General features: G+C 40.9%; 1 protein-coding gene across 17 annotated transcripts in view; it reads right to left on the reverse strand.

Moving 5' to 3' along the window:
* SOX6 (SRY-box transcription factor 6) overlaps positions 1 to 23,387 on the reverse strand; it is a 466,488-nt gene that overhangs the window by 251,815 nt on the left and 191,286 nt on the right. For 16 of the 17 annotated variants that reach the window (XM_080975160.1, XM_080975165.1, XM_080975162.1 and 13 more), the window contains one exon: positions 15,191 to 15,428. The exons of the other annotated variant lie outside the window; for it this stretch is intronic. In XM_080975160.1, coding sequence (XP_080831286.1) covers positions 15,191 to 15,424 — 234 coding nt within the window. In that variant the 5' untranslated portion in view covers positions 15,425 to 15,428. The remainder of the gene's footprint in view (positions 1 to 15,190; positions 15,429 to 23,387) is intronic. 17 annotated transcript variants of the gene reach the window in all.

Consider the following 23,387-nt stretch of genomic DNA (forward strand, 5'->3'; position numbering starts at 1 on the left):
AAGTGAATATCCCATGGACATAAGCCATAGGTCAAATTAAAAGTCTCTAAATTAAGTGTGCTGGCAAAGGTTAGCTGCTGGCAACATTGTGAGGCATGCATTCTCACTGTAAACACGTAGAGATTAAGGAGTGGCTGTGTCAAATAGCAGAATAAACAACAAACAATGGGCAACTGTGGTTACTAAGGGCCACTGACCTCGGAGATGATGTTGATGAGAAACCATCATTCATTGGTGCATTATATGCATAGCATGGCTTTGTTGCCATCACCTACAAAGGAGGCAGCACTTGTAAAACTGCTGGAAATGCATTATATTTACCAATATAGTCATTTAAAATTCATCTTTGCATCACTGAGAATGCACTAACCCAGTCAACCATACAACATGGTTCAACACAGTCATGCAAAATCTCCACAACTATCTCTCTGCTTTTAATAATCTTGTTTTTATAAACTCCTACCTTTATAGGGAAAGACACTCACTGAAGTGAATGGGACAGAAGCAACTGGCTGTCTTTTATTTCAATGGAACTGAAGAGTGCTTCAGTTCATCTATATAAGCAAAGCACAATGCATGCTAATGCTTTGGTGCAGTGCTCGAAGAAACAAAAAGTAAGGTTTGGCTGAAGAAGACATGTGCCCATTTACAGTATTAGCAAAAGAACCATACTTTAACATGTAACACTTAGTTTTTCCCATAGCCAAACCAACCACAAATTTGTGAACTCCCTCCTTCCACACTCCAATTCACCTTTTCTAGTTTATGCAAACAAGAGTTTTCTAATACATTTGCACCAGCAAACTGTGGTTTGCAAGCTTTGCCCTCAAAACCCAGGATTTAAAGCAGTGGTTCTCAAAGGGTATAGTACACCACACTGCTGTGGCAGGCGAGGGTGGCAAGTGCGGTGAGAAGATTCAAGGGCAATCAAAGAAATGTTTAAACATTTATGTAGTATAATAGTTCTTTCTTTTTGTTTCCAAAGTATTTTTTATCAATAAAAAAATTGGTGTGGCATGCATGAGCATAGCCGAGGGGGCAGGGGGGCAGCTATCCCCCTAAATCAATAAAAATCAATACAATCTGAGGTTATGCCCCCCTAACATAAGCCTGCCCCCCCTTACAAAAATCCTGGCTACACCCATGTTGGCGTGAGCAAATTTTTATTCTGAGTGGCCCAGAGAAAAGGTTTGAGAACCATTGATTTAAAGTGTACATTTCAATCTGGTCTGAAGGTCAACTACAATTTTCTGGTTCTTATGTGATAGAAACTTTATTTCCCCAACTAAAGAAGTAAAGGAATTTGGAGTGCATAAATCCAAAACCAAACCATGACCATCCTGTGTTAACCAGTTCTCTGTATTGAAAAGCCAGATGATTTATTTTCTATAAACTATGCTTCAGCGACACCACTGAAGAAAGGTTGTCATTTCTGTATGATAAACCCAAATCACACTGAAATTAATGGACTTAACTTGGTCAATGTCATTAATAATAATAATAATAATAATAGTAATAATAATAATTTATTTATACCCCACCCATCTGGCTGCATTTCCCCAGCCACTCTGGGCGGCTCCCAATCGAGTGTTAAAAACAATACAGCATTAAATATTATAAACTTCCCTAATCAGGGCTGCCTTCAGATGTCTTTTAAAGATAAGATAGCTGCTTATTTCCTTCACATCTGAAGAGAGGGTGTTCCACAGTTTCCGGGTCATCTTCAAAGGTAGCCCCAAGTAGAGCGCATTGCAGTAGTCCAAGCGGGAGATAACTAGAGCATGCACCACTCCGGCAAGACAGTCCGCAGGCAGGTAGGGTCTCAGCCTGCGTACCAGGTGGAGCTTGTAGACAGCCGCCCTGGACACAGAATTAACCTGCCCCTCCATGGACAGCTGAGTCCAAAATAACTCCCAGGCTGCGCACCTGGTCCTTCAGGGGCACAGTTACCCCATTCAGGACCAGGGAGTCCCCCACACCCTGTGCAGGCCTGCTCTGAGTAAAAGGAATTTCCATCTATTCATATAGGTAAAGGTAAAGGGACCCCTGACCATTAGTTCCAGTCATGACCGACTCTAGGTCATGCTTCCGGGTCATGTGGCCAGCATGACAAAGCCGCTTATGGTGAACCAGAGCAGTGTACGGAAACGCCGTTTACCTTCCTGCCGGAGCAGTACCTATTTATCTACTTACACTTTGACGTGCTTTCGAACTGCTAGGTTGGCAGGAGCAGGGACCGAACAACGGGAGCTCACCCCGTCGTGGGGATTCGAACCTCCAACCTTCTGATTGGCAAGTTCTAGGCTGTGTGGTTTAACCCACATTGCCACCCACATCCCTCCATTCATATAGATCATGGCAAAAATAATGATTAATCTTAGTGCCCTCTTCCTTTGTGGAAAACAACAATGTCCAGTTCTTTGCATTGGATCCATTATCAAAACAACCTCATCCTAAATTGATTCGGAAGGAAATTGGTCCTTTAAACATTGGAAAGACAACCTTCACTTCAGATAAATACTGCCCCTTTAAAAATACCAGGCACCAAGTGGGTTTTCTTTCTGATCTTTATTTGCCTCTCAAATCAGCAACAGAAGGCATGTAGTTGAGAAGAGAACTGCACAGGGAGAAAGGTATTCAAGGGATTAAGCAAGCAAATGGAAGGACTATTAGTTTATCTAATAATAGCTGAAGTATATTATCAAATTCTAAATTAGAAGCAAACACATTTTTCCTGCAGGAGAACCAACCAGCTCCCAAGAATTTGGAAGGACATTGTCTGAAACATCTAAAAATGAAAACAGCACCAATATTAAAAAACATGCACGTAAGGATATTTTAAAGCTACTTCACAATTTGACAGAAGAGAGATGATAATGAGGCAACTGGACACTCTTTCTGTGTACTAACAACAACTAGATCTGAGCTGACAGAAAATTGCAGGTGCAAACTGGACAGGTGGGAAATAGAGGTGCAAGGAAGAACTTTCCTTGACATTTCCTTGGAAATCTGACCCACCTATTAGATTAGCTACTTGAAAGGCAAATCACTTCAGTAATAATTGTGTTACATGCCTGACACAAATGTCTGAAGGATTCCCAGATATTTGATCAACAAAGTCTAAGGTTATTTTCCTTTATTTTCTCTCAGTGTCCTCATGCATTTTATTTCAAGACAGAGAGAAAGTAACCTTGCTGTTGGTGGAGGTTTGGTGTTTCCCATAAGCAGACAGGCAATGTCCCCATACAGACAGTGACGAGAGGAGGAAGGACTGCTGGAAGGGGCACAAAGAAAATAAACACCATGGTGCACCTGCAGCAGCACAATTGGACACCTTCATTTGCCCCAGCTGGAAGAAAACATGTCTCTCCCATATAGGTCTCTACAGCCACAGCAGGCACTGTAACCTTCCAGCAGTTTGACTTCACCCTCAAAGGCACACTCCTCCATTGTCTCCCAAGACACAGATGCCAACAACAATGTTGTTTTCCAATAAAATATCAATGGAACACACTTTCTGCATGAAACAACCATCTATGCTTTGCCAATTGGTCCTCTTAGCATGTGATCCCCATATGGACATGCAGCTAATTCCAGGTTCAGAGACTGAGTGTGGCTATTCCCTCTGTACAAATCCACTTTACCAGACCTTTAGCGAGTTTCACTGAGAGCATCCACAGTCATAGTTCAAATGAAACCAGGTACAGTCCAACTTATGTTAAGAATGCCAGTTAAACCAGTGGCTGTTACACACACACACACACACACACACACTCTCTCTCTTCTCTCTCTTGATATATATGTGTGTGTTTCATTCTAATCACAGTTGGATGTACATCGCTCCCTTCAATATTATGGGGCCAGTCCTGTGAAACTCACCCCCCCCCCACACACACACAGATGATATCAGACAGGCTCCTCCCTATTGAACTTCTCCAGACCAGTGAAAACCTTTTAATTTCAGCAAGTTGTCCAGTTAGTTTCAACTGATAGTTGCATTAACCTTGCTGTATACCACTGAAGCATTATGGTGTTAAGTGGTATATAAATTGCTAAAAGAACAACCTAAGTGCAGCACCGGTGGCATATCAAATCCAAAATTCTGTTCTCACAGTAGCCAACTTGGTGCTCCTGGGAAACCCACAAACAGGGCATGAATGCAACAGCACTTTCTCACTCATGGTTCCCAGCAATGCATTTTCAGAGACATACTGCCTCCGCTAATGAATGTACATGGTGCTGAAACAAGGTAGAAAGATCCAAAATAAACTGGTGCCTAAGGCTGGTCCTGCAGCCTGATCCCAATGTAAACCAGTATCTCCAAATCATATAGCATCACTTTATTTCACATGCTTTATAGTTCATGGAAATAAAATATACTTTATCACAACCTTGTGGATCCTAGAGCTAATTTATAGCCACTGAAACAGGTTCTGGTTCTACGAGCCCCCAGTGATCCTAGTCTCAGTTAAGCACTAACTAAATATACACTTTATGAAGGGATCACCACAGCAAGCTGGTTGTCCTTACTACCTTAAGAGCAGAATCAGATAAAAAGCATACTCCTATCCTGTCATGATCTCCTGTTCATTGGAAGAATCTCTTAAATTATAACTTTGTGCATGCCTCAATCTTATCTGAGTAAGCCAAATCCAGAAAAATACCTTTCAACAGGCTGTAGACTGTTGGCAAACTATTGTCTGCTTCAACATATTAAGAGCAGAAAATAGGAGGGGCGGGGGATCAGTAAAAACAACAAAATGAAAAACAAACAAACAAACAAGTCTAAAATGGTAACTTGTACTTTAATTTTCAATCATAAACTGGAAGTTGTTAATGCTTTCCTGTTCAGTAGCCAACAAGAACACTTGCAAACACAAGGCAACTGCTATTTCTATAGGAGTTCAAAGAAAGCATTTGCATGTGTGGGCAGCAAAGCAGAAAATAAATATTACTAACATGAATGAGCTGCTTGAGTCCTCATTTCTATGCAGTTGAGGGGCCTCAGTTATGAAGAGATATTTATCAATCCTTGCATTTAATATCACACAAGCATCTAAACACCCAAGAAACGTTGGATATTCAGAATGGTTTTTATTCCAAAATATGGCAGCAGGCTAGCACTTGGGTCTCAATGGAGTTAACATATAATGAAAGCAAATATTTAGACACACAAACACCCAAAAAATGTTATATACTCATCACGTTAATATAAAGTTTTCAAGTTATCCTGGTTCCACAAAAAATATAAATGACTGTTTCAGTGTGTATTTCCACTTTTATTTCTTTTTTAAAGCTTTCCTATAAAGCTGAATCTCTAAGTCAAGTATGTTTTACAAACAGAGAAGGAATAACCAGGACAAAGTTTTGTGTTGCACAGCATTCATGTGTAACAGTCCAATGGCCATTTGGTAGGACTGCTGAACCCTTCCCCTGTCGGTAACTTGTTCCATGAAACAACCCCCTCCACCCAGCAGCTCTCTTCCATAAGATCCTGGGCACACATTTCCATGGAATGTTACATAGCCAAGTAAAAATTGCTGAAGTACTGAGAGAGGTAATCACTCAAATATTTGAAGCCCATGTATCAAAATGACCAGAACGCCCAAGGACTTTGCGTAAATAATTTCAAAAGGTGGAGTCCTATTGGTGTCCTTGCACTCTGGGAAGGGCTTTTAATCCAGCAAAGGCATCTCTAATGGAAGAGGATGGGAGGGCATTTTTGTCCATTCCCCCACCCCCTAAGCCCCAATACCCTGTGAATCTTCAGAGAGTTGGGGATCCCTCCAGGAATAGGGTGGAAGGTAGTATACGGGACGTGCAAGCAGGGACTAACCAAATTTATCTCCTCTCTACCTTCTCTGGATCAAAACCCTATCTGTGAGTGCAAAGGCACCATTTAGATTCCACCAAACAAGCCACCAGGAACTTCCTTCCAAAAGAAAACATTCTACCCATGCACTGGCGGAGGAAGAGGGTGAGGTGGGTGCAGTCCCCCCCAGGTGTCATCACTGAGGAGGAGTGACATCGCCGCCCCGCCCCCCTGGGACGCTCACCCTGCTCCCACGGGCAGCTAGCCCCGCCCCCGGGGGCACAGCATGTGCACCACTCCAGGTGACGGAGCAGCTAGCTCCGCCTCTGTACCCATGGAAAGGAATATTTTTAAAATATACATATATTGTCCACACATAGAGCAAGAGAATAAAATTAAGGCTTTTTAACTTAAGAGTAAAATGAGCAGCCTTGCTCACACACCAAAACTACACATTGTAAATGCCACTAGCATTCCATTGTAAAAGCCACAATAAAAATGGATTATTTTAGCCATTTCCATACATACAAATCCTTCACTGCACACATTTAACATGCTATCCTATGCATGCATTGCAGCACCTGCAGAGGAATGTTGGGAGAAAGCCATATAGCCCTTGTGTTTCTGTATGGTAAACACTGCTGAACCATGTGTAAGAGTCACATAAAAAGAGGACATTTATGAGACATAAAGGTATCTCATAAAACTGTTATGAATTAGGACATCCCTGGCCAAATCCCAGAAAAGATAATCCTTATAAACATGCGGGAATGTTGTAACTTGCGTGTGAATGTCAGTGATACAGCATGTTAGTTGATTCATGTCTCACTTTCAGGGCAGTGAAAGTCCTTGCTATTGGATTTTTCGTAACCTCAAAAACTGAAACGAATGTCCATGGTTTCTTTTCCTGCCTCGCTGAAAACATTTTACATACACAGCTTCATTATGCTGAACAAAGATACAAAACCCACCCCCCCCCCAAGCTGTCAAAGTACAAAAGAAATGCAAAAAGTCTTGCACAGATGTAGCAAAGTACTGGATTTTATCTTCTGGCAGGTGCTCAATATGCAGCCCACATAATCACATGTTAATGACTGGAGTGTGTTAATCAGCATGCATACCTGATTCCTTCTCATCCAAAGGGGGAAAGAAACTGAACAATTTAGAGCATGTAAATGCTGCTACTTTCAAAACACACATTGTAAATATACAGCAATGGAAAGGGGGAGGTGGAAAGAACTTCCAAATACAGAGGTTCAGAACCACTGAAAAGGACACACAGTCCATCAGCTCAGTACATCCAGACAAAAGCTGAAGTTTCATTCCCTGTAATTAATTTCTAAAGAGGCATCCATTCCAACCCTTTCTAGATGCAACATCCTCACACTGGAAGCATTTCTGTCTAACACCTGATTTCTGGTGGTGATGCAAACTGTAGTTGTTTGCAGTTGTTTCATGCAGTGAATAACTTGCTAGTCCCACTGAGTCCCATGGCCTCATTCCCAACAGTGCAATCCTGTGCATGTTTTTGCACGTAAGTGTGTATGGAATTGCAGCCTTAGTCTGTTGAAACTGCAATTCCTTGTGGCAGAAAGTTATCAGGGCTAACCCAAAACATTTTGCTACCTGAGACAGAGCAGCAAACACTGCTCCTGGCCCCCTTCCCCAAATCAAGGTGCACAGCATCCAGGGCCAGTCAGGTTATCTTGGGACCTGATGCTGAAAGTCCCATAAGGACCTCCCTTTCCCTCCCTGGCAGGGAAAATATAACAATAATAAATTAAACTAACCATTTGCTGCCTTTTCAGGATATCGAATGTATGCTGTCTGAGCTGGCTGCTTTACTCTTCATAATGGTAGGATAAGGTATGTCAGTTATCCAGGGGCAGATCTACCCTGCAGTATTTGTTCATTATACACACCATACATTTAAAGTACATGGCTTCCCCCCAAAGAATCCTGGGAAGTGTTGTTTGTTAAGGGTGTGGGAATTGTAGCTCTGTGAAGATTAAACTACAGTACCCAGGATTCTTTGGGGGAAGCCATGACTGTTAAGGTGCTATAAATGCGCTCGGAATGTACAGCTACAGATCCCAGGTTTGGCAAGAGAACAGCCAAGATCTTTGCTTGGGGTACTTAAATGTTCTTTGAAGGAAATTTTAATGCCTGAATACAAATTGTGGCTTGCTTGATGCTACTTGGTAAGTGTTACTTATGTAAAACGGCTCATGGCTGTCCTATTGCCAACAACTTCTGGAATAAGAAGTGATCTGTGCAATTTATCTGCTACATCCAACATAACTAGCCATTTCGTTGCTACTGGAATATCTATACACAAGGGGAAGGAGAAGTGGCACATGCCTCATTTGTGCAATGCCTCTATGCAGATAGAATTACTTCTGCTGTCCCACCAGTTTTACCCTACAGAACTATGTCATGTTACCACACTCTACAAAGATTTAGCCAGATAATCAACATAATTTGGTTTAGCAGGAAATGCATTATTCAAACTATATCAAAATCTAAAGATGAACATCCGGTAATTGAATCCTTAAATCAGTAAATTCTGTGCATGGAATAGGATTTATTTTGCTAACCCTTACACTGAAGGAAGCATTGATTTAATTCTGTGATTAACGTTCCTTTTAACTAACTTAACATGGATAAGTGGTACCTTGGGTTACAAATGCTTCAGGTTACAAATACTTCAGGTTACAAACTCCACTAACCCGGAAGTAGTACCTCGGGTTGAGAACTTTGCACCAGGATGAGAACAGAAATCACACGGCGGCAGCAGGAGGCCCCATTAGCGAAAGCGCGCCTCAAGTTAAGAACGGTTTCGGGTTAAGAAGGGACCTCTGGAACGAATTAAGTTCATAACCCAAGGTATCACTGTACAATGCTGGGATTATAGGTAAGACCTCTCCCTTACAGCAGGTGCTTTTAATCTCAGCTCGTTACATACAGTGAAGATACCAGGTAGCCTGACATCTGGCTGGTTGATAGGGGATCAAATACTTATTTCACCCTTTATAATGCACATCAATCTCTGACTTTTGTCTTCTGGGTTTCTGGGGGTTGTCCTGTTGTTATTCTGTCTCTCACAGCTACAATAAACCTACCATTAAAATTATGGACTGGTCATTTCTTCGTCAGAAGGCAAATGGGCAAATATAGCAGGGGATCAAATACTTTTCCCCCTCACTGTATGCTGATAAGACATCCACTTCAGTAATCTTTCCCACCTAGTCCTATCTTTATTTTCTCTTCCTTACAAGTTTGCATGTTTTTCATGTCCCCCTATATGGTGTTTTCCCTTTCTGTCTATTTGCCCCCCAAAATTCTCTAAGGACTTTAGAGAAATGGGAAGGATAAGAGCAACCACCACTAAATAGAGATAGTATTGCACTTTCATTAATCATTCAGTTTGTTTCATTTATACATCAATATCCACAGCATATCACCGCATTGACTCTATGAGCAACAGCCATAATACTGTAAGTTACTAATTACTGTATTATTGACTATTAAACTTTTTTTTTTTTTGCTGTTTTCATGTGTCAATTGCCTTCCATACCCAAAATATGCCTAGTTCTTACACTGCTTCCAAGCTCTCATGATTTGCAAGGTTTAAACCTCTGCATTGTTTCATCTGCATGAAAGGAGGGACACAAAATCTTTTAAATAAATAAAACCTGACAATTCTTTAAGAATGAAACGTGTATTGTTACATATATATGCAGCTCCATATTTTCCAATAAAATAAGCATCAACACACACTGTCAAAGGATAGAAACAGACTGCCAGCATATCCAACTGTGCAATGGGATCATCCTCCACCCCCACTCAATTGTTTTGTATTTTCTCTACTGTAAAATCCACCAGGATGGAGATGAGATACTTGAAGTGGAAGCCACTCCAGGTCTGACATGGCAGTTGTTGCACATTGCTGAATCTGTCAAATGAAGAGCAAGCACAAAAGGAATTTCCAAATGCAGCTGCTATTTCCCATTTGTTAAATCCTTTTATTACACCATATAAGTACACAGCTGGGAAATACTATAGAGTGGGAGTTAAAACAAAATATTTTGGCTTCCAGACATTCAGAACACACAAAGGACTCAGTGAAAAGCAATTCCTGATATCAAAAGGGAGTGAAAGTTTGAAAACATTTCTAGTCAATGTGTAGGGTTTGGTGGTGGTTGTCTTTTTTTAAATAAAAAATAAAAAATGATAACATTAAAATTCAATATAGTATATGTTACTCTTGTTATAACTAAGAAGTGCTGCATACAAAGAATGCTGGAAATGACTTGTATAGTATTTTTTTCAGGCCCATTTCCATATTCCACTTTCTTTTTTTAATCTCACACAGCTGCATAGGGTAGACACTCTAAAACCTCTATTCATATGTTATGAATTGGCCCCAATATGTAACTCTTCACATGAGTGATTTGCTCAGAAGTGCAACATCTCCTAACATGTCAGAAAGCATGCAGAGGCGACTTCAACAACAAAAGATCTGTGTATCCCCAGCAGTTCCACTGTGTGATGCTATGGATACATCTTCCATGGCTAAGCTTATGGACCTGCCTTTTCATTCAGATTGTCAGAGGAAGAGAAGGGCAGGGGTGCCCACTACCACAATGTGGACATGTGACGTCACACGCACACTCCTGCACATGCCTCTGCATCTGCATCTGAGCACCCACCCGGAAAGCGTGCCTTGCTGGCTGGATGTAAAGGGTGGAACTGAACAACTTCTCTCTTGGAGGCAGCACTGTTGCTGCCTGCTGGCTTTTCTCATTGATTTGTGGGTGCCTGGCCCCCACAACAACAACAACAATAATAATAATAATAATAATAATTTATTTGTACCCCGCCCATCTGGCTGGGTTTCCCCAGCCACTCTGGGCGGCTTCCATAGAAACCAAAAATACACTAAAATATCACAGATTAAAAACTTCCCTGAACAGGGCTGCCTTAAGATGTCTTCTGAATGTCAGGTAGTTATTTATCGCTTTGACATCTGATGGGAGGGCGTTCCACAGAGCGGGCGCCACTACCGAGATAGGGTCTCAGCCTGCGTACCAGGTGGAGTTGGTAGACAGCTGCCCTGGATACAGAATTGACCTGCGCCTCCATGGACAGCTGTGAGTCCAAAATGACTCCCAGGCTGCGCACCTGGTCCTTCAGGGGCACCGTTACCCTATTCAGGACCAGGGAGTCCTCCACACCAGCCCGCCCCCTGTCCCCCAAAAACAGTACTTCTGTCTTGTCAGGATTCAACTTCAATCCATTAGCCGCCATCCATCCTCCAACCGCCTCCAGGCACTCACACAGGACCTTCACCGCCTTCACTGGTTCTGATTTGAAAGAGAGGTAGAGCTGGGTATCATCTGCATATTGATGGACACCCAGTCCAAACCCCCTGATGATCTCTCCCAGCGGGTTCATATAGATGTTAAAAAGCATGGGGGAGAGGACGGAACCCTGAGGCATCCCACAAGTGAGGGCCCAGGGGTCTGAACACTCATCCCCCACCACCACTTTCTGAACACGGCCCAGGAGGAAGGAGCGAAACCCCTGTATAACAGTGCCCCCAGCTCCCAGCCCCTCTAGACGGTCCAGAAGGATGTTATGGTCGATTGTATCAAAGGCCGCTGAGAGATCCAGCAGAACTAGGAAACAACTCTCACCTTTGTCCCTAGCTCGTCGGAGATCATCAACCAGCGCGACCAAGGCAGTTTCAGTCCCATGATGAGGCCTGAATCCCGATTGGAAGGGATCCAATTATTATTGTGGGTGCCCAAGCACCCACGGCCTCCTGGAGTTGGGTCCTATGGAAAGGGGGGACTGATTGGTGCCCACTCTGAGGTTCTGGACTTCACTTTCAGGTGAGGTTTTATTGCTGAATTCAGTCCTAGGGCTTAGGCATCTGACTCTGGAGAATGATTGATAACTACATGTCCATGACTTTAGTACCTATGGATTCTGCAATTTGTATTTATCATTCATAATTATTAGTCACATCCCATTTATATCTAAATCTGCTTACAAAGAATATGCAAATTACAAAATGAAACTACAAAATAATCATAACACAACAGCACGAAGATAACAAATCAATTAAAGCAGAACAATCCTTAAAATCATTGCCCAACAAATCATTTAGGTTTTCTTCACACCTAAAAGCACTTCTGGATCTGTGTACAAGCAATTCTGGGAGAATTTTTGGAGTGGTTCCCCCCCCCCCAATGTGCCAACCAGAGAGAGATTGTTCTTAGCTAATTCCCATGTTATCAGTTGCTTACATTAAAGAAACCTTTAAATGTGTTGCTGGTTTCTCAATCACTGTCTGTGGTAGGTTTTGAGCTGCTGGAGCTGTCTGGCAACCCTGAACAAGACATTTTGTAAACAGAAAAAAGTGGACATGTACAGGTTTTTGAGGTTGCTTGCTTGCAGACATCTGCAAATGCAGTTGGGGTTGCAGCAACCCAAAAATCCAAATTTGTAAGTCTTGCACATTATGATAGCTATGATTAAAAATAAATAAATTCAAATGTGCTGTCAGACATGGAAGATTATAATTGGGGAGAATGTTCTTATAATTCAGATTTGTAAAGGGATTTTGTAAACCTGTTGGATACTACTGGCCCTTAATAACATGTATAACAGGTATTGTTGTGGTTCGAGGACCCGATCCCCGTGTAGTGGAATGAAAACACACGGACATGTGATGTAAGGTTAATGGGCAAGAAAAGGCCACAACTTTATTGATTACAGCAAGTGAAAAGGTATTGGCTTAGGCATTGGATCACGTCAGTTGACTCCACCCACTCGGAAAGGGGTGAGTCTAAAAGGGGGGTTTATTCACCAGTAGGTGGAGCCTGTTGATGCTAATCCAACTATAAGCTCTCCCCTGATGTCACTGAGGGTCGTGCCATGGCCTCCCGCCACACAGGCATCGGACAGAATACACGACCACTGGATTGCTTTAACGGAATACCCAAAATTGAAGGCGTAGGTGATGGCCACACCTAGCCCTTCCACACATCACAAACACAGGACGGCGAAAAGTGAGGGCCGCGTGGCTGGCGCAGCAGCGAGTTAAGCTGCAGTCCATGCCCCTTCCAAGGCACCTGGTTGGGCACTTGCCCGTGGGTGTGATGCGCCAGCCAGGTAAGTAGGTGGCAGGGGGCTAACGCCCCCTGCTTGAGGCGGAGCTCAGCTCCCACCCACAACCCCTCCCCCCATTTGCAGGAGGAAAGGCTTTTTCTCATTCTCTGTGCTCCTTGCTCTAGGCTAAGCATGGTACACCTGAAAATAAACAGCACCTTTCAGTGTCACTTTGACACCCCTCTAGCATTTGGTGTGAATGGTTTTAAAGTTGTTTCTGCCATTGTAAGAGAAGTAGAATTGACCCCCAAAGCTGCAAGAATAAAAACATCAATTTTCAATTAGATTTCCAAGGAGAGCTATTGAAAGACTACATGGCAATTCACACCTTGAACTGTGGAAGACCAACACAAACGTTTTTTATGCATTTCCCCCACCCCACCCTATGTCAGGGTGTATTTGATCCCACCTGTCAACTGAAAGTTAAATGCTGCAGTCAATCCCTAAGCTGTTGTATTTCCCCATTAGTTCAGATATCGGCCACTTTTTCTGACTGATCGACATTTATAATTTCAAGCGACATGATTTTTGGTTTTTTTCCTGTAAGCTTCAGGAATTCAGTTTCTGCTTAGGACCAACTACTACCACTCACAGGCAGTCCTCACTTAGGTGAAGAATTATGTACAGCCTACTGGATCTCTCCTTAGGGACATGTGGTTAACTACTAATGATTTTCAGGAACTTTATCCAAGAAGGCTGGGGTATTTTTCAGAAACAAGAAAAGTGAAACCAGAAAGCTAAGTCACTTGAGCAAAGTTCATGCACCTGTTTCAGAAATCTGATAATGGGAGAGTAACTTGTGGCTGTTTCAGCTTCTTGAAGGAAGAGCAAGTATTGACATGAAGTTGCGTCCCACCCACCCCCTCCCCCAGAAAAAGAGAAGTAAATCTGGAGGAAGATTTGCAAATATATTGAAATGTAGATTCCGTTCCACACCGTCCCCCCCATCCCATCTCCTTTTGAGTTCTTTACTATTCCTCTCTCCACTTTTCAAAGAACATAAAAGGTTCAGTTACTGTATAAGATATATGTTTGATCACATTTAATTTTTTAAGCTCCTAACACCTGGCTTCAGGGACACATTTTTCTCTCATCACACAGCCTGAGTAGATAGTTTGTACCTTGGGGGAACACAGCAGGTCTGGGAATCCTATTAGGAGTTCTCTCACAATTATGGGGAGGGGACACATTTTATCCAACTATCAGCACATCTGCTGCTGTGTATCTGAAGTTTGCAGGTTAACAAAGAGATAGAAATAATTTCCCACAAACTGATGTGTCACATGCAGCCTGAAAGAATGTTCCCTCACTATGTTTTATACAAGTTTCATTGTGTTAACCAAGCTGCTCTAGAGAGATGCCCTCCATTTAAGCACTGGGTGCTTTTGTCCAAAGTCCAATTATAAGTATGAGGGATGAGAAGGAGATAACATGGCTTTTGCCATTCTCTCCTCTTCATTGCCAAGTAAATATTACATTATTTAAGGTGTTTGATCATTGGTCCTGGAAAGAAGGTAGGTGAGACAAGAGTCACCTCTGCAGTGCAGGATTCCACTGGCAGGTCTGAAACCAATGAACTTAAAAGAACAACACATCAGTCATTAGAGTTGTGAAACCAAACAAGACATGACGTTATCTGCATGGTGAATAGGGTGTAACTCTTATCATGGCAGTAAGATCTCATACTAAGAAAGAGGCAATTAGCTTTGATGAGCTCAAATACACTTTAGAACAGCCTTTTCTAACCTCCAGGTGTTAGACTACAACTTCTACCTGCCCAGTCAATATGGTCAATAGTCAAAGACAATGGGAACTGTAGTCCAAGCATCTGGAGGCTGGTGGAAGCTGCTTTAGTTCCCTGAAGAAATTAGCATTACATTCAAGTGTATCAGCTCTGCCATCACTGACAGAGTCTTCATAGCCATGACCACAGACACAATACAATATTGATAAGGTGAAAGGTGCCAAGACTTAAATTAGGAAACGGAAAGAAAATGATGATAAACAGGGGCAATTTCCTTTTGGCAGTGAACTAATCCCATGACTTCATTCCAGAAGACCTGTATACATATAAGAGGAACTGCTTAGCTTACTGACATTGATCTCTTACGCACTGTGTCATTTCAGTTTGAAAATATCATGATTAAGAAGAGTTGCCTAAAGCAACACTCCAAAGGTTGTCACAGATTTAGGACATACCATTCTATGCTGGGTTGAGATAACACTGTTCCAGTCAGCGTCTTGTTGGATTGTAGTGACTAGAGTTGGTAGCTCCTCGGAGTGAGGTTTGTTGTGCAATAGGGTGTGTAGAGGCAGATGGGAAGCCACAAGCTCTTCATTGTTGCCTTCTTCCTGCTCCTGTGATGCTAAGTCCTGGGTTGTTGCTTCCTCTCCATCAGCTGCAAATGGAGAGGTGGCCTGCTTGGAAGACATTCTTCTACAAGATAAGAAAAGGAAACACACAGATGCATTCTATTAAATTTAAAGACAAGGCTGCAAATACAACAAAAGGAAAAAAATAAAGTCAAAATAGGGAGAGGTCTTTTGCTTGCATAGGGTTTTAGTGTTCTGTTGGGAGCCACCCAGAGTGGCTGGGTTGGGCAGGGTATAAATAATAAAATTATTATTATTATTATTATTATTATTATTATTATTATTATCATCATCTACAGAGTGACTCTTTACATGTTTCAGTTGAGCTACTGCCAGATAAGCATGCATAGCACTGCAGCCTTAAAGGGTTTTACAAGCTGGTCTAGGTAGTTGGGGAGCTAGAGTGGCTGAGGAAACCCAGCCAGATGGGCGGGGTATAAATAAATTTATTATTATTATTATTATTATTATTATTATTATTATTGCTACCATGTCCAAAACTGATTTACCATCATATCCCTAAACTAAGTGTGGTTTGCCAGGAGCCCAGGAGCAATATCAAAGGAAAGAATTAGTGTTTATAGTAGCACACCAGCTGATGCTGGCAAAATGCACTCCTAGGCATTGACATCACTTGGGTCTCTAGTGACAAAGATGGATCAAGGAGCATCCCTCACCTTAACAAAGCCTTGATCAAGACCAGGGGTAGGCAACCTAAGATCTGGGGGCCTGGATGCGGCCCAATCGCCTTCTTAATCTGGCTCGCGGACGGTCCGGGAATCAGCGTGTTTTTACATGAATAGAATGTGTGCTTTTATTTAAAATGCATCTCTGGGTTATTTGTGGGACATAGAAATTTGTTCATTTTTTAAAAATTTCAAAATATAGTCCAGCTCCCCAGAAGATCTAAGGGATGGTGGACCGGCCCACGGCTGAAAAAGGTTCCTGACCCCTGATCAAGACACTACTGCAAAAATAAGAATTTGGGGTAGCTGGATTAAGTTCTCATCTTTCATGTGAATTTCAGATTTAAACAAGTGAGTCCTCTATGACTTGAACCCAGAGAAGGAAGTGGTTGGTGCAGCCAGAATAATCATATTGAAATACCAGAGGTATGTGATTTTTCCTACCCTTGATACCATAAAGGCTCCTAATGTAAATACACAGTTTTTCCTCACAACCCAAAGGTTTTTCCTGCATCTTCGCTTAATTTAAGTGAGCATGTGAGAACTGCCTACTTGAGTATTTGTACAATTAAGCCAGAAAGCAACTGATCACTTGATTATGGAATGTGCTCCCCTTGCAAAACAGAATCTATAAGCCACTATCTATGCTGCTCCCAATAAGCCCTATGTAGAGCATAATAAATAAATAAAGGATCTGCCTCTTGAAGTTTGCATTACTTGTGTTCTAAAAATTAAGTTTCTAAAATAGTTTTCTATTTCATATTGTTCCTTTGCCACAAGGTGCGAAGAATTTGGAATACAATCAAATGTATTGGATCAATGATAAAGAAAGGTATGCATTTAAAATCTCCGCTTTATTCTAAGAAGAATATTTGATATTATCTTTTTAAGCCTTTTTCCACAGAAGCAGACTCATGATAATGTTCAAAAATAATAATTTCAATAAAAACAGAAAATAAAAAAATGTTAATTTGTGAAGAAACAAGAAGACACTCTTAAGGTAAACTAACAGTTCAAAGATATTGATGGGGACATATACTTAAGATATTCTTAAGAAAATTTAGAATATATTTATTGCGAAAACTGCATCAATAACTCAAGAATGAGATTTCCACCTTAATTACTCTTTAATAATAATTGATTTCATACCATTTCCTTAAAAATGCGCAAATCAGTTAACAGAGGAAACCACATGAGCATTTTTCAAATTAGCAAATCATTAACTCAGTAGTACTGTTTCTATAGACAAATAATTACTGATTAAAGAGGATGGAAATCTGAGACTAACAGTTAAATTTACAGATCTGACACATGCTTTCATGAATATTACAGTGAAGGAAATATCAAGTGTAAAGAAAAATAATTAAGTTAATTCCAATTTAAACAGTAGTTTTTAATGTAACAGGCCAAGTTTCACATAGGATTTAACAGCTAATGCTAAATTTCTCACAATTAATGAGAAGAATCAGATTTAGTATCCTACAGTGAACAAAATCATTATTGGTTCAACTAATCTAATTATATACATTTTAAAATAGAAGTATTACAGGCTGTTTGACATAAATCTGAAACATATCAAAACAGTGATACCTGTTATGCAATAAAAATCATAACAACCACAAACCTTACAAATAATTTTAATGCTGACCTTTAGACTGTGAGTGCAAACCAAAGTACTGTCAATGACCAGAATTATCTTGATGTTATCACTGTATGTACTACACTAAACTAACAAAATAGCTGAATCCTGGAGGTTTATTTCAAACAGTCAGGACAAAAAAAATATTCTCCAGTTTCAAATTCTAACTACTGAAGGACATTTTAACCATTACATTAGTGTTGCAGTCACAGGATCCTGACATTAGAAAGGGATAAGTCCGGACAAATATTTGGCATCAGTGTGCAAGACATACCACCTTATTTTAAACATGAAAGCTAAATGTACACTATTCTGATTACCAGCACAGTACAATTGTGAATAAATCTCCAGTGGTTTTAAGGCAATGGTGCATTTAAAACAGTTCTTAGAAGACGATTCTATTCACTTGAGCATTCGCAGGCATCTTCCAATTACAAACAGGGCTGACTTCTTCCAGAAGGAATAAGCTATGGCTGCTTTTTTCAGTTTAAATTAATCATGACACAAACCCAGAAATGAAAATGTCTCTTAAGAATAATTCCAACTACAAACTGCACCAATGAATAACAGTGCACAATCCTAATTAAATGCAACTGTGCAGCTGTGAAAATAGGTTAAATCTGTCCAAAGCTATGAGATGGCTTTTAAAGGCTGGTTTGTTAGGGGGTGTTTTCTTAAGGAAGGCTGGGCTCTCGGTCTTAATCAGCCAATAAATTATTTCCTGCAATTACATTAAATAGAAAATTATCTTCAAATTGGGAATGTTAATTGAAAATCAAAATTCAGAGTGAAGTTTAGAAATTACATGCTGAATATAATTAATCTGGAAAGACTTCACCTCCGTTTCATAAACAGGATTTGGGTAATTCCTCAAGTGACCGTTCTGAAAGCTACCGAGTTAACAGTGCAATTACAGTGGAAACATCTTTTCTTTCCATTTCATATTTGTTTATTTATACATACATATGTCAATGTTGATAAGGACGCATTAGTAAACAACTATTCAATGCACAGATAAATACACCTTAAACAATATATCTACTCAGGATACTTAAAAATAAATGTTAAACAACATGAAAATGTTTTTTATCATAATTGCCAAGTTTTGCTATAAATCTAGTATATCTGTGCAGAAACACTTATATGCCCAGCTTTTTGTCTGTTTATCTATCTACACACAGACACATAATCTGCAGGATAAGACACCACCAGATCCTGAAACTTCATAAGCTATTCCTATTTTTGTCACTATTTTTGTCCTATTTTTGTCAATACTGCATGTATCAGAACAGAGGATTCGAATCTGAGCATCATCTACCAATAAGTGATGGTCCACCAATAATGTCAGGTGAAGCAACTGCCTCAGATGGCAGGAAGGCTTCCAGAAGGTTGCACAGAATGGAATGTGACTCTCAGGTATTTTTAAAAAGGGTTTCCCATCCCTGAAATACTGAGTCAGTGTTGCAATAAATACAGTGGTACCTCGGGTTACATACACTTCAGGTTACATACGCTTCAGGTTACAGACTCCGCTAACCCAGAAATATTACCTCGGGTTAAGAACTTTGCTTCAGGATGAGAAAAAGAAATTGTGCTCCAGCAGCATGGCGGCAGCGGGAGGCCCCATTAGCTAAAGTGGTGCTTCAGGTTAAAAAAAGTTTCAGGTTAAGAACAGACCTCAAGAACGAATTAAGTACGTAACCAGAGGTACCACTGTAGTTAAATTGGCCTAGGTGCTAGTTATGCAGAATAAACAAAAGTCTGTTTGCATTTTATGATGCCTATAGCGCCTGTCTTATAGACACTGCTATATTTATTGTAATGAACAAAATAAAACCACACCAAATACTCCTGAAATATGCTCTTTAGCTGCACTTTTGAAACTGCCTGAGCACTAAATAGAGCTATGGGTACTGTACAAACTTATGCTATTTGCACTCCAGCTGCTGCACTTTGTCCCTATACGGCTAAGAAATATACCAACTAGAGAAGGGAAGGGAGGGAGGAAGTGGATCCAGCAGGTAGACCTGCCCACCTGTCAAGCAGCTGATGCCACAATGATATCTGGTGACTTAAAAAAAAAGATGCAAATGTACAGACCACAAAGTGCTGACAAATCAGCTGATTGTTGAGGTTTGTGAATCCTGGTCCACAGTGGACCATAAGACCTGATGATTAGCCAACTGTACTTGTGAAGCCCCATAAAAAGTGCTTTGCAAGCCATTGCCAAATGTGATGATCGGCCGACTTTAAGAGGTTGCAAAGCCAAGTTTGCAAGGCTTTGCAGGTGCCATCTTTCAGCTGCTTATTTGTGCCTACAAAACCCATTTTGGCACAGCCATATCTTTACCTGCCTTGTACCAGATGTCAGATGTAGGGCAGGTGCCAAATAGCAAGATGTACCAAATAGGCAGACCTATCAAGTCTAATTAGGACCATGGGCCAAACGTACCCCACCGCTGAGCTACAGAATAGGCAGTCTGGGTGGTCTTTTTTTTAAAAAAAAAACAGCATGTCCCAGGTGGAAATAACGGGGGTAGAAGACAGGATGCCTCAATCATGACAAATCACGGACAGAAGGAGGTATGCTGTTGGAGGCAAGGGTGGTTTGGAGCCCTGGAATACCTGCTGTGACCACTTTGCAAGCCACTTTGAGGACAAAGTTATGGGCATTTGTGTCAAGCTTAATGCTATTGATGTTGATCCAGCATGCCATGAGGTATTTTATTATTTTGAGCTTGGGGTTCCCTCTGTTAAAACCCATGGGCAATGTGGTGCCTTCACACAGACACACCCTTTTGGCTCCTCCAATGGGCCCCCTGCCTCTCCCAATTTTTATTAGTATTTTTAAAATAAGTGTTTCTTTGCTTTGAATTAGGCTACCTTTGGGCGGGGGGGGGGGGATATGAGAATCACCAGTTATGTCACTATTTTGTGTTGCCCTCAATGGTTTTTTAAGATTTTCAAATGGGCCATAAAGTTTAGAACTTTCCTAAGCAATTGTTTCATATTGTGTTACAAATTTTAGCCACTGAAGCTGCAGTTTGAAGGGAGGGGCTTCTTAACCCTTTTCTCCTTATGCCATATTGCTGCCCAAAGCCACTCTACACAAAATTGACAATTATACTTTTATTTTTTTACCCAGTGAGATCAAGCCAGCTTTGGAAGAGTAATTTTCAGCAGGAGTGTGGTACAAGAGGGAAGGGAGAAGAAGCCTATTTCTTCCCACAGTGGTCTTCCCCTTTAAACTTCTTTTTTCAGGGGGGAAACTGTTGAAAAAGAATCACAGAACCATGTGGTTCCATTCTAGAGAATAGGGCCAGTGCGGGGGAGCACAACTGGGATCTTGAAGAACTTACCAAAGTTTGTAAAAACAGGTTTATGACCATCTACATCTGGTCGGAATCTGTGGTCCTCCAGATGTGGTGGCAGTAGATTTCCCATCATGCTTCGCTACCAGTCATCTTAGTTGGTAGTGAGGGGAGCTGTAAGTCCAGCAACATCTGGAAGGGCAAGGGTTCCCCAACCCAGATCAACATGATCCTAAGGTATTTTCTGGCATTCTCAGTACTATTTTAAAAAATAAAAATGCAAATCACCCCTATTCTAAAAGTGGTTTGACACTGTGCCACTTTTTCGTTTACCTAATATTATTTTTGTGCGTAACAAATTTATAATGACAGTGAAATCAGTTCTTTTCTAGAAGTTGTTTTTTCCAAAAAAATTATTTTTTTAGAAAAGAATCCCTCGCCACTTATAACCCCTGAAAACAGGGATTTATAATGGAAGTGCTGACACAACCCTAACTAAAGCGGCGCAAATGGTGCTGCTATAATACACAAAATCAAGTTCTATTATTCTAAACTCTTCTCACTTGTGGGGTTTTTCTTTACTGTGCTCCCAGACAAACTGCTGAAGCATGAAAAATTTAAATGCAATCAAATGGATCCAATTCCACTTTCCTAGAAACAAGTGTCTACAGTGGTACAGTCATAAAAGGAGAGGCATCCAATTTGTCTGATGCTCGTTTTTAAAAATCTGTTTATAATACTGTGCAATAGAGGAATAAGAGGAAATTACAGCCACTGCATTAAGTGACTGTCAGGGGGGATACATTGTATGACATTGAGGGGACATTGCTGTAATAAACTGTATGACACCATGCCATGCTGAGATGTGAAGGGTCCCCACAAGATAGATACATATATATACACATACATACATACATACATACGTACATACATACATGCATGCATACAAACAAAAAAAGTATATACATAGGAAGAAGGAAGGAAGGCAGGAAGATGTGTATGTATGTAATTTGGTAAATTCTGCAAGCAGATAATCTGTGACTCTTGCACAGAGGTTCTCTACCTAGTGTCAATTCTGCACATACAAAATTCATCCATTATACATGTGAAAGCAAACCATTATACATGTGAAAGTTCTTTTCACATGTGTAATGGTTTGCTTGTCTGGTAAAAGCTGCTGACCCAGGTAAAGACAAGACTTCGCAAAAGTAATCTTTATTCCTGTCCCTTTTGTGAGAAGCCTGAGCTTATAGAAACTTTCCATCCAGTGTGTTTTTCAAATAATCCAAAGCGCACTTTCAGAATTCCTAGATGGCATTTGGAATTCCCACAACATATGGGGGAAATACCTCTAATACGTTATCCAATGAATGAACAAACAGAAACAAAATTCACAATGTCAGTAAAAGTGTTCTGACAAAATAATTGTGTCGTGATACTAATAGCACTCCTCTTCTTGGAAGCCATCTATTATCCCTCATGTGGAAAGGCTGAACTGCAAAGCAATACAAAATACTGTAGGCTGTAGGAACGTGATACAGTGGTGCCTCGCAAGACGAAATTAATTCGTTCTGCAAGTTTTTTCGTCTTGCGAATTTTTCGTCTTGCGAAGCACGGTTTCCCAAAGTCTTCAAAATCACCAAAGTCTTCAAAAACCTCAAAAAAGGCTACCACACCGCGTGCTATTAGTTGCTCCTCGAAGTCAAGTTGCAACTGCACCTCTTCAAGCAATGCACCCTGGGTATTAACGGTTTTAAGAAAAAGGAAACAAACTTGCAAAACGTTTTCGTTTTTCGTCTTGCGAAGCAGGCCCATAGGGAAATTCGTCTTGCGAAGCAACTCAAAAAACGAAAAACTCTTTCGTCTTGCGAGTTTTTCGTCTTGCGAGGCATTCGTCTTGCGAGGTACCACTGTATTGAAATTGGGGTTTTGGCAGCCTCAATCTAGCATCCTTGCCCAAGGAACAATTTGCCAGATATATTAGTCCAGTACATTTCTTCAAACCCAGTAAATATTATTACTGTTAGAGCCAGCAATGATGGCTTGTCCTCTTATCATGGATGACCTGCTACAAACCTCACATTTCTTCAATTAACAACCTGGTCTGGACTGTCACCTTCTTTCAGCCAGATATCTGTTCTTGCTCTCTGCACTACTGCTTTGATTTCCATTCCTGCTCCTAGGCCTGGTTTTAAACCATAAATTTCTCTCTGCAAAGTACAGAACTCTAAAATCACCTACCTCCACTGTTGAATCAGGTTTCCTTACTAAGCTATTCAACTTTAACACCTAACCACTGGTATCTGCAGCATGTTGCAGCTGGACCTGGTTAAGAGTTCTGGCTCCTGAGTCTCTTTGGGTCTGATCTTACAGAAAAGGCCTCAATC

This window comes from Podarcis pityusensis (genome assembly GCF_964106645.2).
Source record: "Podarcis pityusensis genome assembly, chromosome: 1".
NCBI classification, from domain to species: domain Eukaryota; kingdom Metazoa; phylum Chordata; class Lepidosauria; order Squamata; family Lacertidae; genus Podarcis; species Podarcis pityusensis.